At 51.9% G+C, this 19,140-nt stretch overlaps 1 protein-coding gene across 9 annotated transcripts; it reads left to right on the top strand.

Annotated features, from left to right (window-relative positions):
- Positions 1-46: 46 nt before the first annotated feature.
- On the top strand, positions 47-19,139 carry LOC115338968 (zinc finger protein 777-like). Of its 9 annotated transcripts, XM_030008143.1 has the most exons (10): positions 142-796; positions 1,365-1,491; positions 1,950-2,057; positions 2,248-2,346; positions 2,594-2,707; positions 12,288-12,401; positions 13,325-13,420; positions 14,435-14,551; positions 14,730-14,843; positions 16,964-19,139. In XM_030008143.1, the coding sequence occupies exons 1-10, from the start codon at positions 416-418 to the stop codon at positions 18,007-18,009; spliced, it is 2,316 nt and encodes a 771-aa protein (XP_029864003.1). In that variant the 5' UTR covers positions 142-415; the 3' UTR covers positions 18,010-19,139. The 9 variants fall into 9 exon arrangements, with proteins under 9 accessions (XP_029864002.1, XP_029864003.1, XP_040978315.1 ...); XM_030008142.2 differs by lacking the exons at positions 12,288-12,401; positions 13,325-13,420; positions 14,435-14,551; positions 14,730-14,843; positions 16,964-19,139 and adding exons at positions 47-109; positions 4,863-7,846 and having other exon boundaries at positions 317-796; positions 2,245-2,346; XM_041122381.1 differs by lacking the exons at positions 12,288-12,401; positions 13,325-13,420; positions 14,435-14,551; positions 14,730-14,843; positions 16,964-19,139 and adding exons at positions 4,863-5,274; positions 5,329-7,846 and having other exon boundaries at positions 146-796; positions 2,245-2,346.
- Position 19,140: the final 1 nt, after the last annotated feature.

Raw genomic sequence — 19,140 nt, 5'->3', positions numbered from 1 at the left:
GGCGGCGGGAGCGGCGCCCCCTGGCGGGAAGGTAAAGCCGCGCCACCCACTACGGCTCAGCGGGAGGTTCTGGACGCTGCGCGGGAGATCCGGAGCGGCGGCGGCGGCGGCTACGCGGCGGTGAGGGGTCCGGGGCCGCGGAGGAGGAGGAGGAGGAGAGGGCGCCTGGCGGGGAAGGGCCGGGCTCGGCGGGCGCAGACCGGGAGGGGAGGACTGGGACCGGTGTGCTCTGGCCCCGGGCGGGAAGGTGAGGCCGGTCCCGACGTCCCGGGATCGGGACGGAGCGCTCCTGACCCGGTTTCCTCTCGCCATCCCAGCAGCGAGCAGCCCCGGAGAACGCGCGGTAGCGAGCTCGGTGCTGCTTGGCCCCGGGCCTTGTCTCTTCCCGCCGGCGCGGTCGGGCGGAGGAGCGGGAATGGAGTCCCCGTATCCCACGAGCTTCTGCTTCCCCGCGGCTTCCCCGCCGGCACCGGGCAAAAGCCCGAGGCCGAGCGGCACCAGCATCTCGCTGTGGACGGTGGTGGCGGCCGTGCAGGCGGTGGAGCGGAGCGTGGACGCCCACGCCGAGCGGCTGCTCAACCTGGAGCGCCGGACGGCGACCACCGAGAAGAAGTACTTCGACTGCGAGAAAACGGTGGTGGATTTCGGGAACCAGCTGGAGAGCAAACTGGCCGTGCTGGGCACCCTCATCCAGGAGTACGGGCAGCTGCAAAAGCGGCTGGAGAACATGGAGAATCTGCTGAAGAACAAGAATTTCTGGATCCTGCAGCTGCCCCCCGGGGACGAGGTCCCCAAGGTAACAAAAGGCTCGTTAAGGGCTGGGGTCAGGGGGCACGCAGCGGGGGGGGGGGGGCGCGGCGCGGCCGCTCGGGCGAGCTACGTTACGCCTGGCAGCCATCTCCCGTGAGGCCTGAAGCGTTGGGTGAACGGCTTACTTTCCATCGCTTCTGTCGCCTAAGCATCAAGCAGGGAGCGGTGGCTTATGTATATATATGTTTAGGTTCAGTCCTATCTCGCTGCGAAAGGACAGGTTGTTGCATTTTTACGAGAAACGGTAGGTTCTTCCCCACACCGAGGTCCGCAAACTGCCTGCATGATGGGATTGGGCTCTGCGCAGGGGGAGGTAAGAGTACTGTGGAGTTCACACTTTGTTCTCCGGGAATTAGCAGAGCTCATGCAGAGCCGAGTCCTTACTCCCTTTGTGTCACAAGGATGCCCCCAGGCAGGAATTTTTTTTTTTTCCTCCTTTCAGTACTTGATGTGCGGCAGCAGTAATAAATAGAAACAAGGATGTTTCCTGAGGATGTTTCATGGCTCCAGGTTCCAGACCCGGTGCCAAGCGTGTGTCACTTTTGTGATTGTAGGCCCCGGTAGCGTTCGAAAGCAGCGCCGCTTACTTTTCTGCTCAGGAGTGGGAGAACCTGGAGGAATGGCAGAGGGAGCTGTACAAAAACGTGCTCAGAGGGAAGAACGAATCTCTGATCTCTCTGGGTAGGTATCACTGTTTCAATCAGTTATTGGCGCTTCTGGACTAGCTCCATTTTGGGGATGTTTTCCCACACCTGGGAAGCAGATTTGTAGAATCACGGAGAAGTCGGTGCCTGTTGCTGAGGGCAGCGCAGAGCGCAGCACACGTCACATCCAGTCTTGCTGTCTCCCAGTGCTCACTGGGTGTGGGCGCTGGCTGCAGTCACCTCCGTGTCACTGCCTGCTCCCTGCGGTGCCCGGTGCCAGCACAGCCCGCAGGCCCCTTCCCTCGGCCCGCGGGTTTTTTCCCCGCTGGGGTAGGGTTGGCTGCCAGAGGCAGAAGCCGCCATCTCCTGGTGGGCCGTGCAGAGGGCTCCCGGTGCTGCCAAGCGGTGTGTTGTGGCCGATGGAGCTGGTTTTGTGGACACAGCAGGCATTTTGATGCAGCACGGAAGCCTTAATATCTCTCTGTTCCTCAACAGATTATGTGATCTCCAAACCTGACTTCCTGTCCCAGCTTCAGAGAGGAGAAGCGCCCTGCAATGGGGACAAGGCAGCTTCAAGAGAGATTCCAACAGAATCAAGTGCAGGCAAGAGACAAATTACAGCTTTATTCTCAGGCGTAATATTTGCATGTTGTTGTCACCAGACGGAGAATGTCACAAGGTGATAGTCCTGACTTGCTATGAAGGGAACTTCTCACATCTCAGGAGGAGCGGGTTCAGGGGGAGTAACAGCGTTAGAAAAAATTGTAATGGGTTTGATCTTTCTCATTAGCAGAGCCTCTGCTGTTTAGACTTGATGCGAGCAGCCAGGACAGCAGAGAAGGAGCGCAGGAAGTCCTGGAGGGAAGCACAATGCTGGCTGAACCTGGACCTGGTGAGCACTGTTCTGAAAGGGTGTGCTTGGACACAGGGACAGGGAGGACACTCTCCTGAAACAGGGTGTAAAGGAGGAACCACTTCTCTTGCAGGGCAGAGTAAAGCTCCCAGAAGTAGGAATGGGAGACGCTGGAGAGAGGTTCTATGTGAAAGCAGGGTAGCTGGGAGCAAACCTTCTGGGCACAGTGAGGGAAGAGCCAATCAGTGCTGTGATATCCAGTAAAGAAGTTTCCTCTTTACCTTAGCAGACTACAGCATTCCGGACCCCAGCTTTGCAGGCGTTGTGAAGCAAGAGGAAGAGCCATGCGTGGAGGAGGAGGGAGCCACGGAGGGTGCAGAGTTTACCGAGCTCAGTGTGGGTGAGTTCCGAGCAATCCCAGAATGCACTGTGCAGCTGGAGACGTGGGGAGTCCATGACATTCCTGCTGTGGGACAGAGTGTGCTGAGACATGGGGACTGCGGAGAGGCAGGCGGGGCAGTGGGGAAAGAGCAAGAGCCACGCTGACGTTAGGGAAGTGGGCAGAAAGCATATGGACAGTTTTACTAGTAGGAAGATTAAAGTACTGGGTAGACAAAACAGTGCATGTGAGGCGACGGGCATCCCTGAAATAAATCAAACAGAGTACACGGAATCATTAGGAATGAAGTCAAGAACAGTTCTCGAGGTCTTCTTCAAAGACGGTGTTATGTCAAAGTATCTGGGGAACTGAGTGAAGTTCTGCTCACTCAGTCTTGAAAGGAATGTGGCAGTCAGGGATGTGGTCTGGAGCATAACAGCGAGGTGGGAAGCTTCCGTATCGGGAGAGACTGAATGCAGTAGGGCTCCTCAGCCTGAGGAAGGCATGGTGGAGAGGGGAAGACAACACGGGTCTGTGCCTGGGTGAGCTGTTCGCAGCAGGAGCTGAAGGAACAAACCTTTGCTCTTTCTCGCTGCCCAAGATCCAGGGAGCACCCGGTGAAATGAGCAGGCATTTGCTTTAAACCAAGCAGGGCAAACTCTGTCATCGTACCTGTGCAACCTGTAGAACCTACTGCCACAGGGCACAGCAAGGGCTGAAAGCAAAGCGGGCTTAGAAGGGGTTTGGGCAAATTCCCAGATGGAATGTCACCTCCGGCTCCCATCTTGCCGCAGGAAGGCCATCCCCAGCGTTCAGCAAGGCCGTGGCTGATGCAGAGCTCAGCTCTTCCCTCTAGCCCCTGGGCTTCTCAGCCCCTGGCCCAGAACACTCCGCTCCCTTTGTGGGTCCTGTCTCATGTACTCCAGAGTACATCTGCTGCTCTTCTGCTGGAATTTCTTCTGCTTGGTGGCTGCATCCTCAGAAGAGGGAGCTGTGCTCCTGAGCAGTGCCCTGATGGCTACCTGGGGGCCAAGGAGGTCACCGGTGAGCTGGGATGGCTCTGTTATTCCCAATAATAATGTAATATTTACTTGATTATTTGACTGCTCCCACCTCACCAGTCACTTCCTCACCCTCAGTCTGGGTCTCTGTTTTTTCTCCTTGGGCCACATCAGAGGTGTCAGTGCGGCTTGCTCAGTTTTTTGATGGGATTTGCCCTGCTGTGACTAAATCTTAGATGCTTTTTCTCATGCCCTTTGTGTCATGTTGTGACCTCTCTGCTGTCAGTCACTGCACAGCACTAGTGAACCAGGGAGTGACACTCTTCGGACAGGAGGCTGATCCCTGCTTAGATTTTGCCCTCACTCTGTCAGCAACTTTCAAAATGGTTGTCTGTTGGCAGTTTCCATCCTTGACCTTTGGTGGATTTTCTACCAATGGGTCATATTCATACCCAGGTCAACGAAAATTAAATGTTCAGGTAGGAATGAGAGTCAAGAAAAAGTTTGAGACAGGTTTAGCGTGAATAGAAAACCCCAGGCACCTAGCTCAGAGATGAAGAGCAATGAACCCTCAAAGAAAATGTACTCTTACTGCCTCAGTGAGGACTACAGAGGAGGCTTCCTCATTACATATGTTTCCTAAGCAGTAGCAGGCATATCTCGAGTCAAAACCAGCCAGTGTTTGTGTGTGCCCTTTTCTTGAAAGGGCTATACAGGTGGGTCACCACGTCCTGGGAGTGGAGGGAAGGTGGTTCTCGGGGAATGAGCTGGTGCTCTCAGAAGAGTGAGAAATACCAAGTCATTGGTGTGGGGTGGAGGTCCGTGAGGGCGTCCATGAGATCTTAGTGCTTAGGAGAAGAAGACAGCTGGAGGTGATTTTGGAAACCGCTGAACTCTGCTATCTTGGAAGGCAGCACTTCCCTCTGCCCCTGCCCTCACGCCTTCTCACACTCGCTGCTCAGCCAGCTGGAAGGGAAGCATTCCTGTGCTTTTCCCTTGTATTCTCTCTTTCTGTCTTTCAGCTGGCTGTTGTTCTATGAGCACAGCTGCCTTTCACACTCCTTGTGTAAAACAGGCCTGTTTGATTCACGGGTGGTGGGGGAAGGAGGCGGGTGAGATTTCAGAAGTATCTTGTGTCTCACACCGGTGAATGTCCCCTTTGTTGTTCTTGTCAGTTCCAGCAGATGAGGTGATAACCTTCAAAATAGAGCAGCTGGACTCTGAAGAACGCCCCCAAAGCTCAGCGTCCCCTGCAACTTTATCCAGCGAGTCGAAGGAGCTGCTTTTCCAGGGTCCCAGCAAGGTGCTGCCCTTTGGTAGTCAGTACAGCTCTCCTGTGCAGCAGGGAAACCAGAGCATGAGCAGTCTGGTGCCATCCACTCCGGCGGAAGAGGGTCTTGGTGAAAGCAGCGCTGTCACCTCCTATGGGCAAAACTGTCCCAACAAGAGACCTCACTCATGTACTGCATGTGGGAAGGGCTTCTGTCTGAAGAAGATGCTGACAACTCGCCAGGATTGCCACAGCACACAGTGCAGCAATGAGCACGCTGGAGATGAGGAGGGCTTCCTCCCTGAGCAGCACCAGCAGATCCACGTGGAAGACGGCACCCACGTGGAAGACGGGACCCACGTGGAAGATGGGACCCACGTGGTCACAGAGAGATGCAAGCAGAACCAAAATGCAAAAGCCCATGCCAGCATCCCAGCCACAGACAAAGTGCACGACAATCCCAGGTACACAAAAAGCATCAACGACAACGGCAGCTGCAAACCAGCTCAGAGCAGCCACCCGCGGGGGAGGCCTTACAAGTGCAACAAGTGTCAGGAGTGTTTCTCCCAAAAGAAAATCCTCATCATCCACCGGCGTACACACTTGAGCGGGAGCAGAGGGGTCCTTTGGTGCTCATACTGTGGGAAGACCTTCAGCCACCCCTCCAATCTGATCCGGCATCAGAGGATCCACACGGGGGAGAGGCCATACCAATGTAACGAGTGCCTAAAGCGCTTCACCCAGAAGCAGCACCTCCTCCAGCATGAGAAGATCCACCTGCGTGAGAAGAGCTGCGTGGTCACGCAGAGTGCAAGGAAGGCACCGCTACACAGCTTCTAGGCTGCGCAGGCTCACGCAGCCCTACAGCCCCTGGCGGTGTTAGGAGAGGAGAAAAGAGAGTCTCTGCTGCTCAGTGTTAAAGGGTCTCTGACAATTTACCCCAAAGATCTAAGCAAAGTAGAATTAGGATTCACCTTGGCACCAGTGCCCTTTTAGTCGTGGTGGTGATGGTATGCCACAGTACCTCATAGTATGCCCCAAAATCTCTCCAGAATAAAAGTGTTTTGGGCCTCTCCGAGTTTGAGTCAGTTGTTTGAACTGGTTCCAGCAAGGTTGAGTTTTTTGAAGCTTTTCTTCACCTGGAGTTTCCCTGGCTGCTCCCTTTGACAAAATTCTGCTGTTCTCAATTTCACGGGCAAGTTTGAGTTGCACGTTCACAAAAGACTGCTGGCAACGGAATACGTGCACAGGGTGAGGCCTCGCTGACAGCTTGCATGGATGTCCCCTTTGCCAAGGAGGGGCAGCCAGTCAGTTCCCAGCTCTCCCCATGCCTTGGCACAGGCCAAATGACATTTTCATTGCTGCTTCTGCTCAGGAAGCTAGCTGGAATAGGTAGGTTCAGTTCCTTCTCTAGAGCTTGAAATCGGATTTAGTTTGCTGTAAATGACGATGATAGGGCCAAGTTCTGCTTGGAGTTCTTCTGATGTGCACTGGGACACACTCCACTGGAGACTCTGGGTTTGCACTGCAGTAACTGAGGGGAATTTGCTCCATTGTCTGTCACCTCTGAGCACACCCAAAGGAGGTGGCATCACCCGAACCCCTTCTCATACCTCTATGATACTCCCAGTGGAACTGAGTGGGGAAACCACTTGTAAGCCAGAGGTGGGGCACACCTGTACTCCCAGGCTGAAGTGAGCATTCAGAAAACTTTCTGCTGACTGCCTGTACATTAACACTTCTTTTCTTTGTATTTCATCATTGCCTTCCATCTCCCTCTCCTCCTGGTAGCTTGGGGTACAGATAGTTTTTGTTCTTGGGGATCAGCTTTCATCATATCCCAAACCATTACGAAAAAATTCTCAGCATCTGAAATGTGTTTAGCAAATTGCCCAAATACATAGTGCAACTTCAGGGATGGCATTGCTGCTTGACCTGTTTTAAACCTGCTGCTCATTTCCTTCATCACTGATTGGACTTTAGAAACCCGTCTGTTGCTTCCTGGTCCCAAAGTGTCTGCCAAGGGGAGGGTGCAGGTGGCTGGCTCGTCCCCTCAGACACAGAGTTGTTCCTCTGGCTCCAGCTGGCTGCTGTGGCAGATATTTTAGTCTGGAAACTCCTCTAGCCAAGGAGTGAGGTCTCTTTCCAGTTTCATTGTTGCCTGCCCTGCCAGCAGAGCATAAGATGGCAGTGTTCCTGTGCCTGCTTTGGCCCAGCCAGCGAGGCCAGCTCAGGGCTCTGGGCTCTTTAAGCTAATTTGATTCTTGCCCTGAGCAGATCGGGGTGAGCCTGTGTGAACCTCTCTAAACCCATGCTGTGGGAGCTGGCACAGAGCCACACTTGCCAAAGCATCTTCAACTACTGCAGGTGTTTGCCTGGTGATCGACTGTCTGCCACCTTTTCTTGTCCTAGTGTCTGATTTCATGGCTCCTGACATGTCTGAGTAGGTCTGTGTGTGGTGATCCTCCCTCTGTGCACATAACCTTTTTTTTTTCTTCTACAAATAAGGAATCTGTTTTGTCACTTCTTGGTGTTTGGTGGCCACTTGCTACCATAAAGCAGTGAACACGGACTGTTTTTTTCTCCACTGTTTGACGTGCTGAAGGAGAGTCTCTTGGCAGTTAGCATTATGGGGCATTTGATACCCAGACAGGCAGTTTGGGTCTTGTCCAATAAGCAGGTAAATTAATCAGTTCTCCAGTGGTTTCCTACTGACTCCGGTTAAACTGCTTTTTTTTTTTTTTTTTTTTTTTTTTTTTTTTGAGTACTTTTATTACTTAGACTGTGAGCCTTCAAGGCAGGGAACTTGTTTCTATCTGTAAAATGACAGTTAAGTTTGCAGCAGTAGATACTTGATTTTTAATAACAATAACATTAAACTTGAGTGGATTAAAGCTGTGAAGTTCTCAATACTTTTTTTTTTGTCTTTTTTTTTTTAAATCATTTTACCTGCTGGTAAATGGCAGTTTGTAGTATTGTACCTTACTGATGGAGAGAGAAAAGTCTACCTTGAATTGGAAAAAAGAGTGGGTTTTCGTTGTTTTTTCTTTTTTCAATATTGCGGTGGAACTTGAGCAGGAGAATTGTTTTCTGTGTGTCTATCTACAGGACCTGAATGGTAAGAGTATCTAAAAATAGGATGTAAATAAGCTCACTATACAATTCTCATCCTGCAGGCAGATCACATCAATCCTGCCGCCAGCAAAAAGTTTTCAGCAACTGCCACGATGCAGTCATTATCAGTTTAGCCCAGCTGAGTCCAGGAAGAGCAGGATGTATTCTGGGATAAAGATGCTGCCGCATAAAGCAGCAGAGGGGCAATTGTCACTGATTCCTCTGTGACCAGAACGTCCTGAATCTTAGTTAGAATCACTTCGGCAGCACTCCTAGGTTATTCTACAACCAACGAACTGCAGGTGCCTTTTCTGGGCTGTTTCTGTGTCTTACAAAAGAACAACAAGAAACATCAAAGTCCTGCCTTGTTGCCATCTCTCCTCCCTGTTGCACTATTGTCATGTATCTTCTAGTGCTGACCTCCTACCACATCATTATTATTAGACATTTTAAACCTTAGTTAAAGAAAATGAAGAAGCTGCCTGACATCTGCTGTCGTGTTCACATCTGAGAGGTGTCTTTGTAGCTGCAACTGTAAAAGAATTGGCATTTGGATAGTGAAAAGATGGGTGTTTCAGATGTGTGTGAGCTGGGGAGGGTTATGCCATCTCAACAGCACTCTCCTATTTTTGACTGGGAGATTTTATATGTTAACCACTGTTTGAGCATCAGAAGCACTTGATGTGCTCCATGTTTCGTCACTTCTTGATGCTGCCTTTGACAATACAGATGAAGCAGTATTTTGCAGTGAGTCATAGTTTCCCTGTTCTAGCCCAGCTCCCCTGTATTTCAGAGACAAATATGTATATTTATAATAAATCTCAGAGCTATTTTGAGATTTATGCTGCTTAAATGGCAAAAATTCAACCCTGAATCCAAGAAGAAATGTCAAGTGACATAGAAATGCAGTGCTTTTCCAAGGCCAAGAGAAAGAAGAGAGTGATGCTTACAGGAAGAGCAGGGGAAGGCCAGAGAAGATGTGATGATGCAGAGGGAGGGAGTTTTGGGGGAGCGCAAGGTCTCCTACACCCACCCTCAGATGCATCATGGAGTCTCTGCATCTTCTATGAACAAGCACTGAGCTTTTATCGTCCTTGGATAGCGCTTCTCAGCATGGAACTGTTTCCTGACCTTCTGTTACTTGGGCTGCTATAGCTTAGGCTGGAGTAGGACAGCAGCCTCCACTGCAAAGCCAGATATCTAAGTTGAGATATTCTTCACAAAAGAAGGCAAAGTCATGCACAGAAAAACAGGAGAAAAATAAACTGACCCAGGTGCACCCGGGACAGCAACGTCTTACTGGATTCTCAAGTTCTGGCAAATGCAAACTGTTTTGCTTAAAAGCAGCTCAATCTTTTGTTTGTTCATTTTGCAAGTACTTTCTGTTGTTAGAGCAACTCCATGTTTTTTATTGCTTTATGACTTCAGATTTTTGCTTATAAAAGCCTCTCTGTGTCTCGCCACATAGAGGTGGGAATTCTTTGCATCCCATGGAATGATGCATTTCGGAGAGGTATGCTGGCTCTCCGGCGTCCAGCTCCTTACATAAGGATTAAACTCAAGACAAGAAGGACACGTGTAAGTACAGAGAAGCCCTATCATCCTCTGGCAGCCTGGCTCTCCCCACAGGTCTGTCCCTCACCAAGAGGACCAGAACCATGTGCATGTCACAATAGGTGTCACCTAGCACTGTTGTCAGGTTCTTAAGCCTCTTTCTGTCCCTTCCTGGGGTGGGCCTGATCCTTTCCAAATGCTGGAGGGGAAGTCTTCTGCCCCAGCCACTCTTACATGGTCCCACGGGGCACACAACAGTTGTGACAAGCTGAGAGGCGCAGCGTATCTCAGCTGAATGTCCCCAGGAGGAGTATGAGCCCACCAACCTCTCATGGCCCAGAAGCAGGTCCTCATCACTGTGGGGTGGGACACCCAGGCAAGATTTAAAGAAGGCAGGTAAGAGTAGTGCGTTGTACTGCAGGTCAAATGCCCGATTCCTGCTATCAGAGGAGGCTACAAAGAGCTGACATAACTCCGCACCATCCTGAGACCTACCTGTAGCAAGAATGTGCTTGTCAGCCACGTAGGTAATGTTAGCAAGTGAACTTTTAACTTTGCAGTTTTGATCACCTCTTATGGTAAGGGAGGTCCTGTTTTGCATAGCTGATGGCCAGACAGTTTAGCAAACTTAGCAAGTTAGGAGGATAAGGTGAGGTGGTGATTCCAAGCAGACTGTGGGTCATACAGCAGCTGTCAGTCATAGAGGCAAGCCCTGGGGGTGTCACCCAACCTAACTGAAGCTGCCTCTGTGGGGATGCCTGCAGTGGAGATCCCAGATGCTTTTGGAAGACCTGAATTCGCTGAATTCCCCTGTGGTGGGTGTACCCTTGCACAAGATCCAATAAAAGCTTCCAACCACTTCAGCTTTGTGTTTGTTTGTACAATGTACCTGAGATAAGTTCCTCCTGATGCTTGTCCAGACCAGGATAGCCAAGGGGCTGCTGCAACCACAGATGGGGCCATTAGGAGGGTTACCTCCCCTGGGAGCTCCCCCTCAGCAAGTCGACGGAGCAGGAGCGGGGCTGCGCAGGCAGCCTCCTGCAAACCACAGCCCAGGGCTGAGCTGCACTGCACGGCTGCCACACCACCCCATCCCAGGGCCATGGTGGCACCTGGAGCCATGCTGAGATGAACCAGAGACCCTGCACTGCACCCCAGCATGGTGGGCCAGGATGAGCCTTAGGCTCAGAGGGGATCCCAAGTCTCCATGGCTCCGAGAGGAGCCCAAACCCTCATGGCTCTGAGGGGATCCCGAATCCTCATGACTATGAGAAGACCCTGCATACTTCATGGCTTGAGGAAACCCTGCACCCTCATGGGTCTGAGAGGACATAAAATCCTCATGGCTCTGAGAGGATCCTGCACCCTGACAGCTCTGTGGTGAACCGATCCCTCATGGCTGTGAGAGGATACCACATCCTTCACAGCTCTGAGGGGATCCTGAGCCCCATAGCTCTGAGGAGACACTGGACCCTCACGACTCTGGAAGGGACCTCAAGCCCCCACAGCTCTAAGGAGACCCTGTGTCCCTCCCAGCTCTGAGGGGACCCTGCACACTCATGGCTCTGAAAGGGTCTTGAGTTCTTACAGCTCTGTGCGGAACCGACCCCTCATGGCTCTGAGGGGACTCCGGTCCTTCAGAGCTCTGAGGGGATCCTGAGCCCTCACAGCTCTGAGGAGACCCTGTTCCCTCGTGACTCTGAGGCGGACCCTGAGGCCCCACAGCTCTGAGGGGATCCTGAGCCCCCACGGCTTTGAGAGGATCCTGCTCCCTCAGGGCTCTGAGAGGACCTTGTGTCCCTCAGCTCTGAGGACATCCTGATCCCTCACAGCTCTGAGGAGATGCTGGTCCCTCCTGGCTCTGAGAGGATCCCCCGTCCCTCATGGCTCTGAGGGGACCCCGGTCCCTCCCGCCTCCGCGGTGCCGCCGACCCGGGGCGCCTCCGGCTCCGGGGTTCCGGCCTCCGCACCGGCCCGGCCGCGCCGCGCCCTCCCGCCAGGGGGCGCCGCAGTGCGCGGCGCGGGGCGGCGGCAGGGGGCGCTGTGGGGCCGGCCGCGGAGCGCGGCGGCGGCGGCGGCGGGGGCCGGTGTCGGCGGCGGGCCGGCGGCAGCGGCCATGGCCGGTCCCCGGCTGGGGCGAGCGGGGGCTGTGGCGGCGCGGCTGCTCCGCCTGGAGGCCCGCCTGGCGCGGGCGGAGCGGCAGCTGCGGGCCGCGCTGGCTCTGCGCGGCCGCCTCCAGGCGCTGGAGCGGCGGTTGGAGAGCGGCAGCGGCAGCGGCGGCGGCGGCGGCAGCGGCGCGGGCGGCGGCGGCGGGGCTCCTCGGGTGTCGGCGAGGCGCGGGGCGGCCGGCGGCGGCCGGGAGGCAGCGCGGCCTCGGGCAGCGCGGGTGCCGGTGAGGCTGGAGGACGTGTGGGTGCAGTTCAGCGAGCGGGAGTGGCGGGCGCTGCGCGGCTGGCAGCGGGCCCTGCACCGCGCCGTCATGAGGAGCAACTACCACATGCTGCTTTCCCTCGGTAAGGGCCTGGCGCTGCCCGCGACCTCGAGGCGGGCGTGTGGCGAGGGGTCGGAGCGGGAGGTGGGCAGGTGATGGGTCCCCGCCGCCCTCCCGCCGGTCCGGTGCCGGTGGGACGCCCGGCTGCGCCTCACCTCCTGCCTACCGCAGAGCCTGACGCTCCCAGACGTGATGCCCAGGCCCGGTCGGAAGGTGGGAACCAGCCGTGTGCTCGGAGCTGTGAGGATGGGGACAGGAGAGGTGATCCTGCGGAGACCGGCACCGGTGAGTGGCTTCAGGACAACTGGGCTGTTGGGACACGGAGTGCCAAAAACCTGCCAGCTGGGCTCTTTATGGGACATCAGCCTCTCTCCAAGGCGCTTGCTGTGTTGAGCATGGTCTTCCAAGCGTGGCTGTTGGGCATCTCATCCCTACTAGTCTTACCAGAACGCTACATCAAACCACTTCTTCTCTCCTGGTTGCTGAGCTGTCTGCAGTTGCATGTGTCACACCTGCAGTCCCCTTGCAGTTAGGCCATGTCTGCATTGCCAGGCAAAGTGGGATGATGTTCGGTTTTCCAGTCTGAAGGCTGGCTGTCAAGAGGACTTTCTGTTCCATGTGCACAAACGTGCACAATGTAGTTGGTTTTACACCTGTCTGAAGTGTTCCTCCAATTCATTGATTGTGTCATGGAGGTATAAAGGTAATGTGTAGAGCATTAGCCCATCTGCTTTTCCTTATCTATTTCATAGACTTTTCTTTTTTTGGTAAGTTTCAGTCATAATTCTCACTAGTGTTTTTCTGATGAGTTAGAAGTGGTCTGTGTTTTACCAAGAGTGACCGAAAAGGGAATGGCATAGCTCTGGCAGAGCCAAAAGAGAAACAAAACTCGAGAACGAGATTTCAACTGGTACTCTCCTCTCCTGGGGCCGCATAGAACATGTTTTCATTTGCTAATGGGTGCCACAACAAAATGGACATTACACTCGCATGAAAATTTTGTGTGTTTCTGAGGCTCAAACATCTGCTGAGGGTTTTGTGACAAATATTTTAGGTCTGTTTAAGAGACCTTGGTCAGTGAGAACTAGACTTGAAGTGAGATTTTCTCTAGAATGTGAGTTAGAACAGAGCTGCTGTGCCTGGGATGGGATGAGAATTGGAATTAATTTTGTGTACGGAATTAAAATAACACTGGTTCCTATTAACAGAAGACAGCATAATCCATATTAAGCAAGAGGAAGAGTTGCGCGCTGCAGATCAGCAGGAGGGGGAGGCTGGAGAAGCTCCTGAAGAGCCCTGCCCGGGTGAGTAACTGCATACCTCGGAGGGAAAATGAAATAGAGGGATTAATTTCCAAGGGTTTTTTTTTTTTTCCACCTCTTCTCATGTATTCTAAATCTTTTATAAAAAAGCTCACAAGTTTTGAACAGACATGCCAGCAGTCCTGGCGGGTAAGGGCTGGTATTTTGTCTTTCCCTTCTCACGGCCATTTTGGAGTTTGCAAAGTATTTGGCCGGGTTTTATCCAAGCAGTGCAGTGTGGAATAGGAAATGTTTCATTCTCCCTTAAATTCCTTACTTTGCTTCCCTCAAGTTGATAGCTCTAAGCTGGTTAAATATCTAGTGCAAAGTGGGCCATTAGTCACTTTTTGGGGCAGATAGGTTAACTTGGAGGAGGCAAAAACCAGTGCCAGAATGAGGTCTGTGGTTGGTGCCATCCACTGCATGGGGCTGCGATTGCATGGAGACAGGACTGTGCACTGTTCTGGCTCCAGGGGAATCGGAGCAGCTGTGGCAGCTCCTCAGCTCTGCATCCCCTGCAGCCTCCTCTTGCAGGGCCGCAGTGCCTCTCCTCCTGCATGTCCAGAGGCTTCAGGTTGCCTTTTCCCTCCTCCCTTCTCTTCAGTACTTTTTCTGCATACACGAGCGAGCACACTGAATCCTTGGTAGTGCTGTTGCTGTATGGGGAGGCTGTGCAGCCCAGGGACCTTCTTCTCACTTGGTGGTACCTCTTTGCGTTAATCAATAAACTATTCTGCTTTGGAGCTTGGCTGTCCTTACTCTTTACAAAGAGTAGCAGCTCTGTCTGTTGGCTCCACTGTAATTTTACTTGGTTTCCAGTGTATATAGCAAACTGGGTTTTTTAGACCTTTCAGGTCTACAGGTTTCATTAAGGTTTCATCAGGTTTCATTAAGAAATTGGGCTTATGGGAGCTTGGCTTGGGGGAAAACATAAAACAAAACAAGAGCAGGTTTCACCCTTGTGAAATCCTGAGCTTACGCAGTTATGATACTCCTGTCTTGAATTTTCTCCTTTAGCAGAGCAAGCGTTTTATGAGCCTGAGGCTTCAAGTCAGACCGAGAAAGGCAAAGAGGCGTATGCCAGGGAGCTGCCAGGTGCAGAGGGTGAGGACCTCCCAAGAGACCCTGACGCAGGTGAGGATTCCCTGGCAAAAACTCCCACTGCAGGAATTTCCCCTCAAGTGGCTCTTTGTGTTGCGTCTTCCCTGAGGCTTTGTCAGCACTGTTCTTATCTTTGTGAATTCCTGAATCTTCCATGCTTTGCATCTTTCTCCAGTCTTTCTCAATTGTGTAAATTCTCCCCAATGAGCAGGATTTCAGACTTATGCAACTGATGTTTTATCATGGATTAAACAAGAGGAGGAGCCACGCTGCCCTGAACGACAAGATTTGGAGAAAGAAGAAATCTCTACAGACCCGAGTACAGGTCAGTAATGGATTTCAGCTGAGATTTCTGGGACAGTAAATCTAATTTAGAGTATTTTTTTATACTATATTAAATGTCACGACATTATAAAGTACGCCATGAAAGAACTGGAACAAACCTCAGTCTGCTCGTTAATATTTGTTCAGAAAAATTTCAGGTTCTGTCAGCTGAAGAGGCTCCTTCCTCCTTCAGCTGGCCTAAAACTGTCATAGGTGCTGTCTTGGGTTTCTGTCTAGGCAAGCACAGTGATGTGCTCAAGCCTTACGGATCAGGTTTGTACTTCCAACTGGCTTGATGGTGTCTAAACCCGGTACCAATGAACGTGGAGCCCTGACTTTGCATTCCCAAGCAGAAGAGTTACCCTGCAGTAAAAGAGAAGGCAGCTTTAATGCAAAACAATTTTAGGACATGCTGTTTGGAGATGTACATGTTAACATTCATTTGGAGGAGCGCACTTGGAGTACGGATCATGCTTGAGGTGGAGTTAATAGAGGGAGATTCATCTTTGGATCAAGGCTTAACCTCAAGGAATGGGTGTGCAAATTTGGATGCGGATATTAATTAAATACAACCTCCTGGGCCGCAACCCGGGACCACTTAGTATAGCTCTCAAATGGATAACTGAGGAGGGAGTGTAGAGGAATATTTTGTGTAGGAATCAGTTGGTAGCCTGGAATTCCTTCACTTCATGTAAGTTATTTAGACATTGACAGCACGTGATGAAGTCACTATAGAGTAACTCAAGGGATAAACTCTCAGTATGCCGGTAACCGCATGGGAATTGCTGACGTGAATGATTTTGCCCCACTGAAAAAGGTCGTTCCAGATATTGCCCTGGTGTAAGGCTGGATCAGCTCCACCTAACTGCTTCCCGAGGGAGACCTGTTCCAACTGCTCTGAGAGAGCTCACAGGGTGGGTTTCCCAGCCGACGCAGTCTGTTCCAGACCCTCCAGTCTGTGCTTACACGTAACCTGGAGTTACTGGGGTGAGAGGACGTGCTTAGACAATTACTGTAGAGCAGCCGGTGCCTTTTACATTCATGCTTCACCTTGGCCTGTGGTAACATGTTTTTGTGCTGATGTCCCAGTACACAGCCAGAGAAATAAGAGCTCAGGATGTTTTTGCAGTGCAGATAACTTTGGACTCAGCTGGTTGACGCTGCTGAGAGACCCATGGTCCTTTGTGATGCTCAGTGGAGTCTTTCTGTAGCAACTCGCAGATGTTGGAAGGGTCACAGGTCTTAGGAGACAGAAAAATCACAGAGCATTAGAAAGCAGGGCTGAAGAGCATTGGTGGAAATAATCTGGAAAATGAAACACTGGATATTTGTTGCAGGAAATGGTAATTACAGAAGGAGGGAATTTGCAGGTCAGCATAACAGTTTTGTCCAATGGCAAATCTAGAACTGTGCCTAAGTAGCTCAGGCGCTGGGTACCTTTTTGCCTTGGATTATCAGGAGTCGTAAATGTTTTCTGAAGAAAGCAAGAGAGGTGTCTAGGGGAGAGGCAGTCTGACCAACAATTCTCAGTCTGGGCATGCCTCTGCATCGAGTTGGAGCTGTGTGCCTGCCTGGGGAATCACTTGTATAAGGTGCAAGAGCTTCCTTCACTCAGCACTGCTCCGAGCTCTCTGAACAAAGACATGGCCAGAGAGTGTCTCCCCCCAGAAGCCCAGCTGCAGAGACAACGGTTCACGTACAAGAAAGGGTGCACCCACACTGACTTGCTGAGCTGGCTTCGGTGTCTTGGCTTGGACCTTTGCTTCTCTAGATGCTCGGTGGAGTGTCTGGAGAGAAGCTGAGAGCACTGAGGTGTGATGGTGTCCGGTCTGTCAGGGAACTTAGATCTCACACTTCAGACATCTGAATGAGAGGGTGAAGATGAAACATTGCATTAATGAATTTTCATGTAGATTTAAAAAAAAAAAATTTGCAAAAAGCTCTTCTCTTTTCCCGGAGATTTTGTTTCAGTGGAATGCTGGTACTTGCTCTCCCTCTCAGTATTAAAACCTCCCATCTTATTTACTTTGTCTGTCCGTTAGCGTGACATGGCTGTAGACTTGGAGGGACACTCTTAAGAGGCTTCCTTAATTGAAAGACTCTGAAATCTATCTGTTTCAGTGCACGATGAAAACACAAAGAGGGACCCTCCGGCAGATTGCTTTGAAAGCACTGTGTGTGACTCAGAGGTACCAGGAAGACCTGCAGAGAAGTTTTCCAAGGATCCTAACCCCGGAGTGACATGGGACAGTCAGTGGAATTCAGAAATCATGGAAACAAACACCACCGGGAATGGCCTTGGGAGTGGTGCTCGGTATGACCGAGGGTTTGGTGAGCACTTAGATTTCTTTAGCACTCAGGAAAACAGTGTTGGAAAGAGACCGTGCGCGTACAACAAATGTGAGAGAAATTCCACCCAGCAGGAACATCTTCAGACTCCCCAGGGAGCCCGAGAAGGGGAGACGTTTCCAGGCCCCACGTGTGAGAAGAGTCTCAACGAAAGGGTGTTCCATCTGCTGCACTCGCAGCCGTGTGCTCCGCGTGAGAAAGACATCGGCCAGGGGGCTGCTCCTGCCTCCTGCGAGGGGCTGCCTGTGGGGCCACAGCTGGTGGCCCGCACTGAGCATGGACAAAACCCTGCAGGCGGAACCAGGCTTCATGACCACAATGGCCTCAGCAGAGAGGAGCAGCCGTCTGCAGAAAGCGAGGAGAACTTCCCTGCAGAAAACCCGTTAGCCAGCCCCTGCTGGGATCACCCACAGGACAAATTGGAGGACTGCACCAGGTGCAGGCGGCACTTTGTGCCCAGGGGCAGCCTGGCAAGCCAGCAGCAGAGCCAGGGCAGGGGCAAGTCCTACATTTGCAGCGACTGTGGGAAAAGCTTCGTTTGCCATTCGTGGCTTGTTAGACACCAGATGACTCACACAGGAGAGAGGCCGTACAAGTGCTCTGAGTGTGACAAAAGCTACAGGAGAAAGGATTATCTTCTAAACCACCAGCGCCGGCACTCGGGAGAGGGGCTCTTCCAGTGCCCCCTCTGCAGGAAAAGATTTGTGCTCAGGAGGAGTTTCATGAAACATCAGGAAAGTCACGTGCAAGAAACACATTTGACGTTGGCCGGTTGGCCTTGCACAGAGATCAGGGGGTCTGTAATGCACTCTATATAGAAAATCCCATCCATCCAGCGGTTTTGCAGCCCCCTTGGCTGTCACCCTTGCTGGGCAGGAGGCAGGGCCGTGGCAGGATCCCCCAGCTCTGTGCTGGACCATTGCAGGAGGAGGAGGAGGCTGTTGAACAGCCATCCTGAGGCCCCTCCCAGGCACAGGGAGAAGGTTGGGAGATTATTTTCCACAGACCGCGTTGGAACAGTCTGCAGAGCTGTTTCACAGCTTTTACTGGAGCCTGTAGCTGTTTGGGACGTGTTGGAACTGTGTAGGAAGTCTGCAGCATTCAGAGTTACTGCTAGCCACGAATCCACGCAGGAGAAAAATCACATTGACACATGGAACAATTTGTAATGCTTCAGGCTGGAGAATAATCTGAAATGTTATCCCTAGGCAGCTGGGAGTCCAGAGTCCAGGGACTGGGCTGAAAACAAGTGAGTTAAAGTTACTAATTGTCCACCAAAGCAGTGAAACAGTGTCAGGAAACACCCACTCGTGTGAAATGCTTTGAGAAAGGAAGTGTTGACCCTGTGGCTGCTTGAAAGCAGCCTCTTCAGGAAGTGGCAACTAGACAAAGGGGAGCAGAGCCTGAGAGGCACCTTGTTCCCACAGTTAAATCACGGAGCTCTTGGGGCTTCATGCTGCTGAACCCTGAGAGAGGATTCCTGAAGGCTGGGGTCCTCACCTGGAGTTGTAGAATGACCAGGGAGCCTGGAGTATGGTTTTAATTTTGCATAGCCTTAAAGTTGTGTTGCACTTACTTTACCACATTGTTACAGGTCTTCTGGTTTTGTTCCATTTTCTGAATCCTATGAAAACAGAACATTTAGATGCTCGTTGAACATTCTCCTTCAGAAATGGTATTTTTGCTCATATTCAGTGTCTCTTAAGGGGGAGAGTGCTGTTGAGAGTCTGACATGTTGTGTCACTGCAAGGACACAATTCATTCCTTTTTAGTAATAAAAGAGCCTGGATGTATCATCTGTCACCTTGTTGTCGATGGTGTTGAGCCTTGTGGAAAAAAAATACAGAAGCAGCAGCACTGGCTGAGTCAGGCAAGAGCCCATTGTGGTTCAGGGCTCCTTCACTGTCAGACAGTCGTGACAGATTTTTATTAAACAGCCTTTTTGACAT

This window comes from Aquila chrysaetos, chromosome 3 (assembly GCF_900496995.4).
Source record: "Aquila chrysaetos chrysaetos chromosome 3, bAquChr1.4, whole genome shotgun sequence".
In the NCBI taxonomy this organism is placed as follows: Eukaryota; Metazoa; Chordata; class Aves; order Accipitriformes; family Accipitridae; genus Aquila; species Aquila chrysaetos.
Note: the sequence above shows the minus strand (reverse complement) of the source record. Positions and strands in the feature narration are given on the sequence as shown.

Coding starts and splice junctions, on each gene's coding strand:
- LOC115338968 (XM_030008143.1), top strand. CDS start 416: ATGGAGTCCCCGTATCCCACGAGCTTCTGCTTCCCCGCGGCTTCCCCG. Junction 2,347..2,593: donor GCTGGCTGAACCTGGACCTG/GTGAGCACTGTT, acceptor TCTTTACCTTAG/CAGACTACAGCATTCCGGAC. Junction 12,402..13,324: donor TCCTGCGGAGACCGGCACCG/GTGAGTGGCTTC, acceptor TCCTATTAACAG/AAGACAGCATAATCCATATT.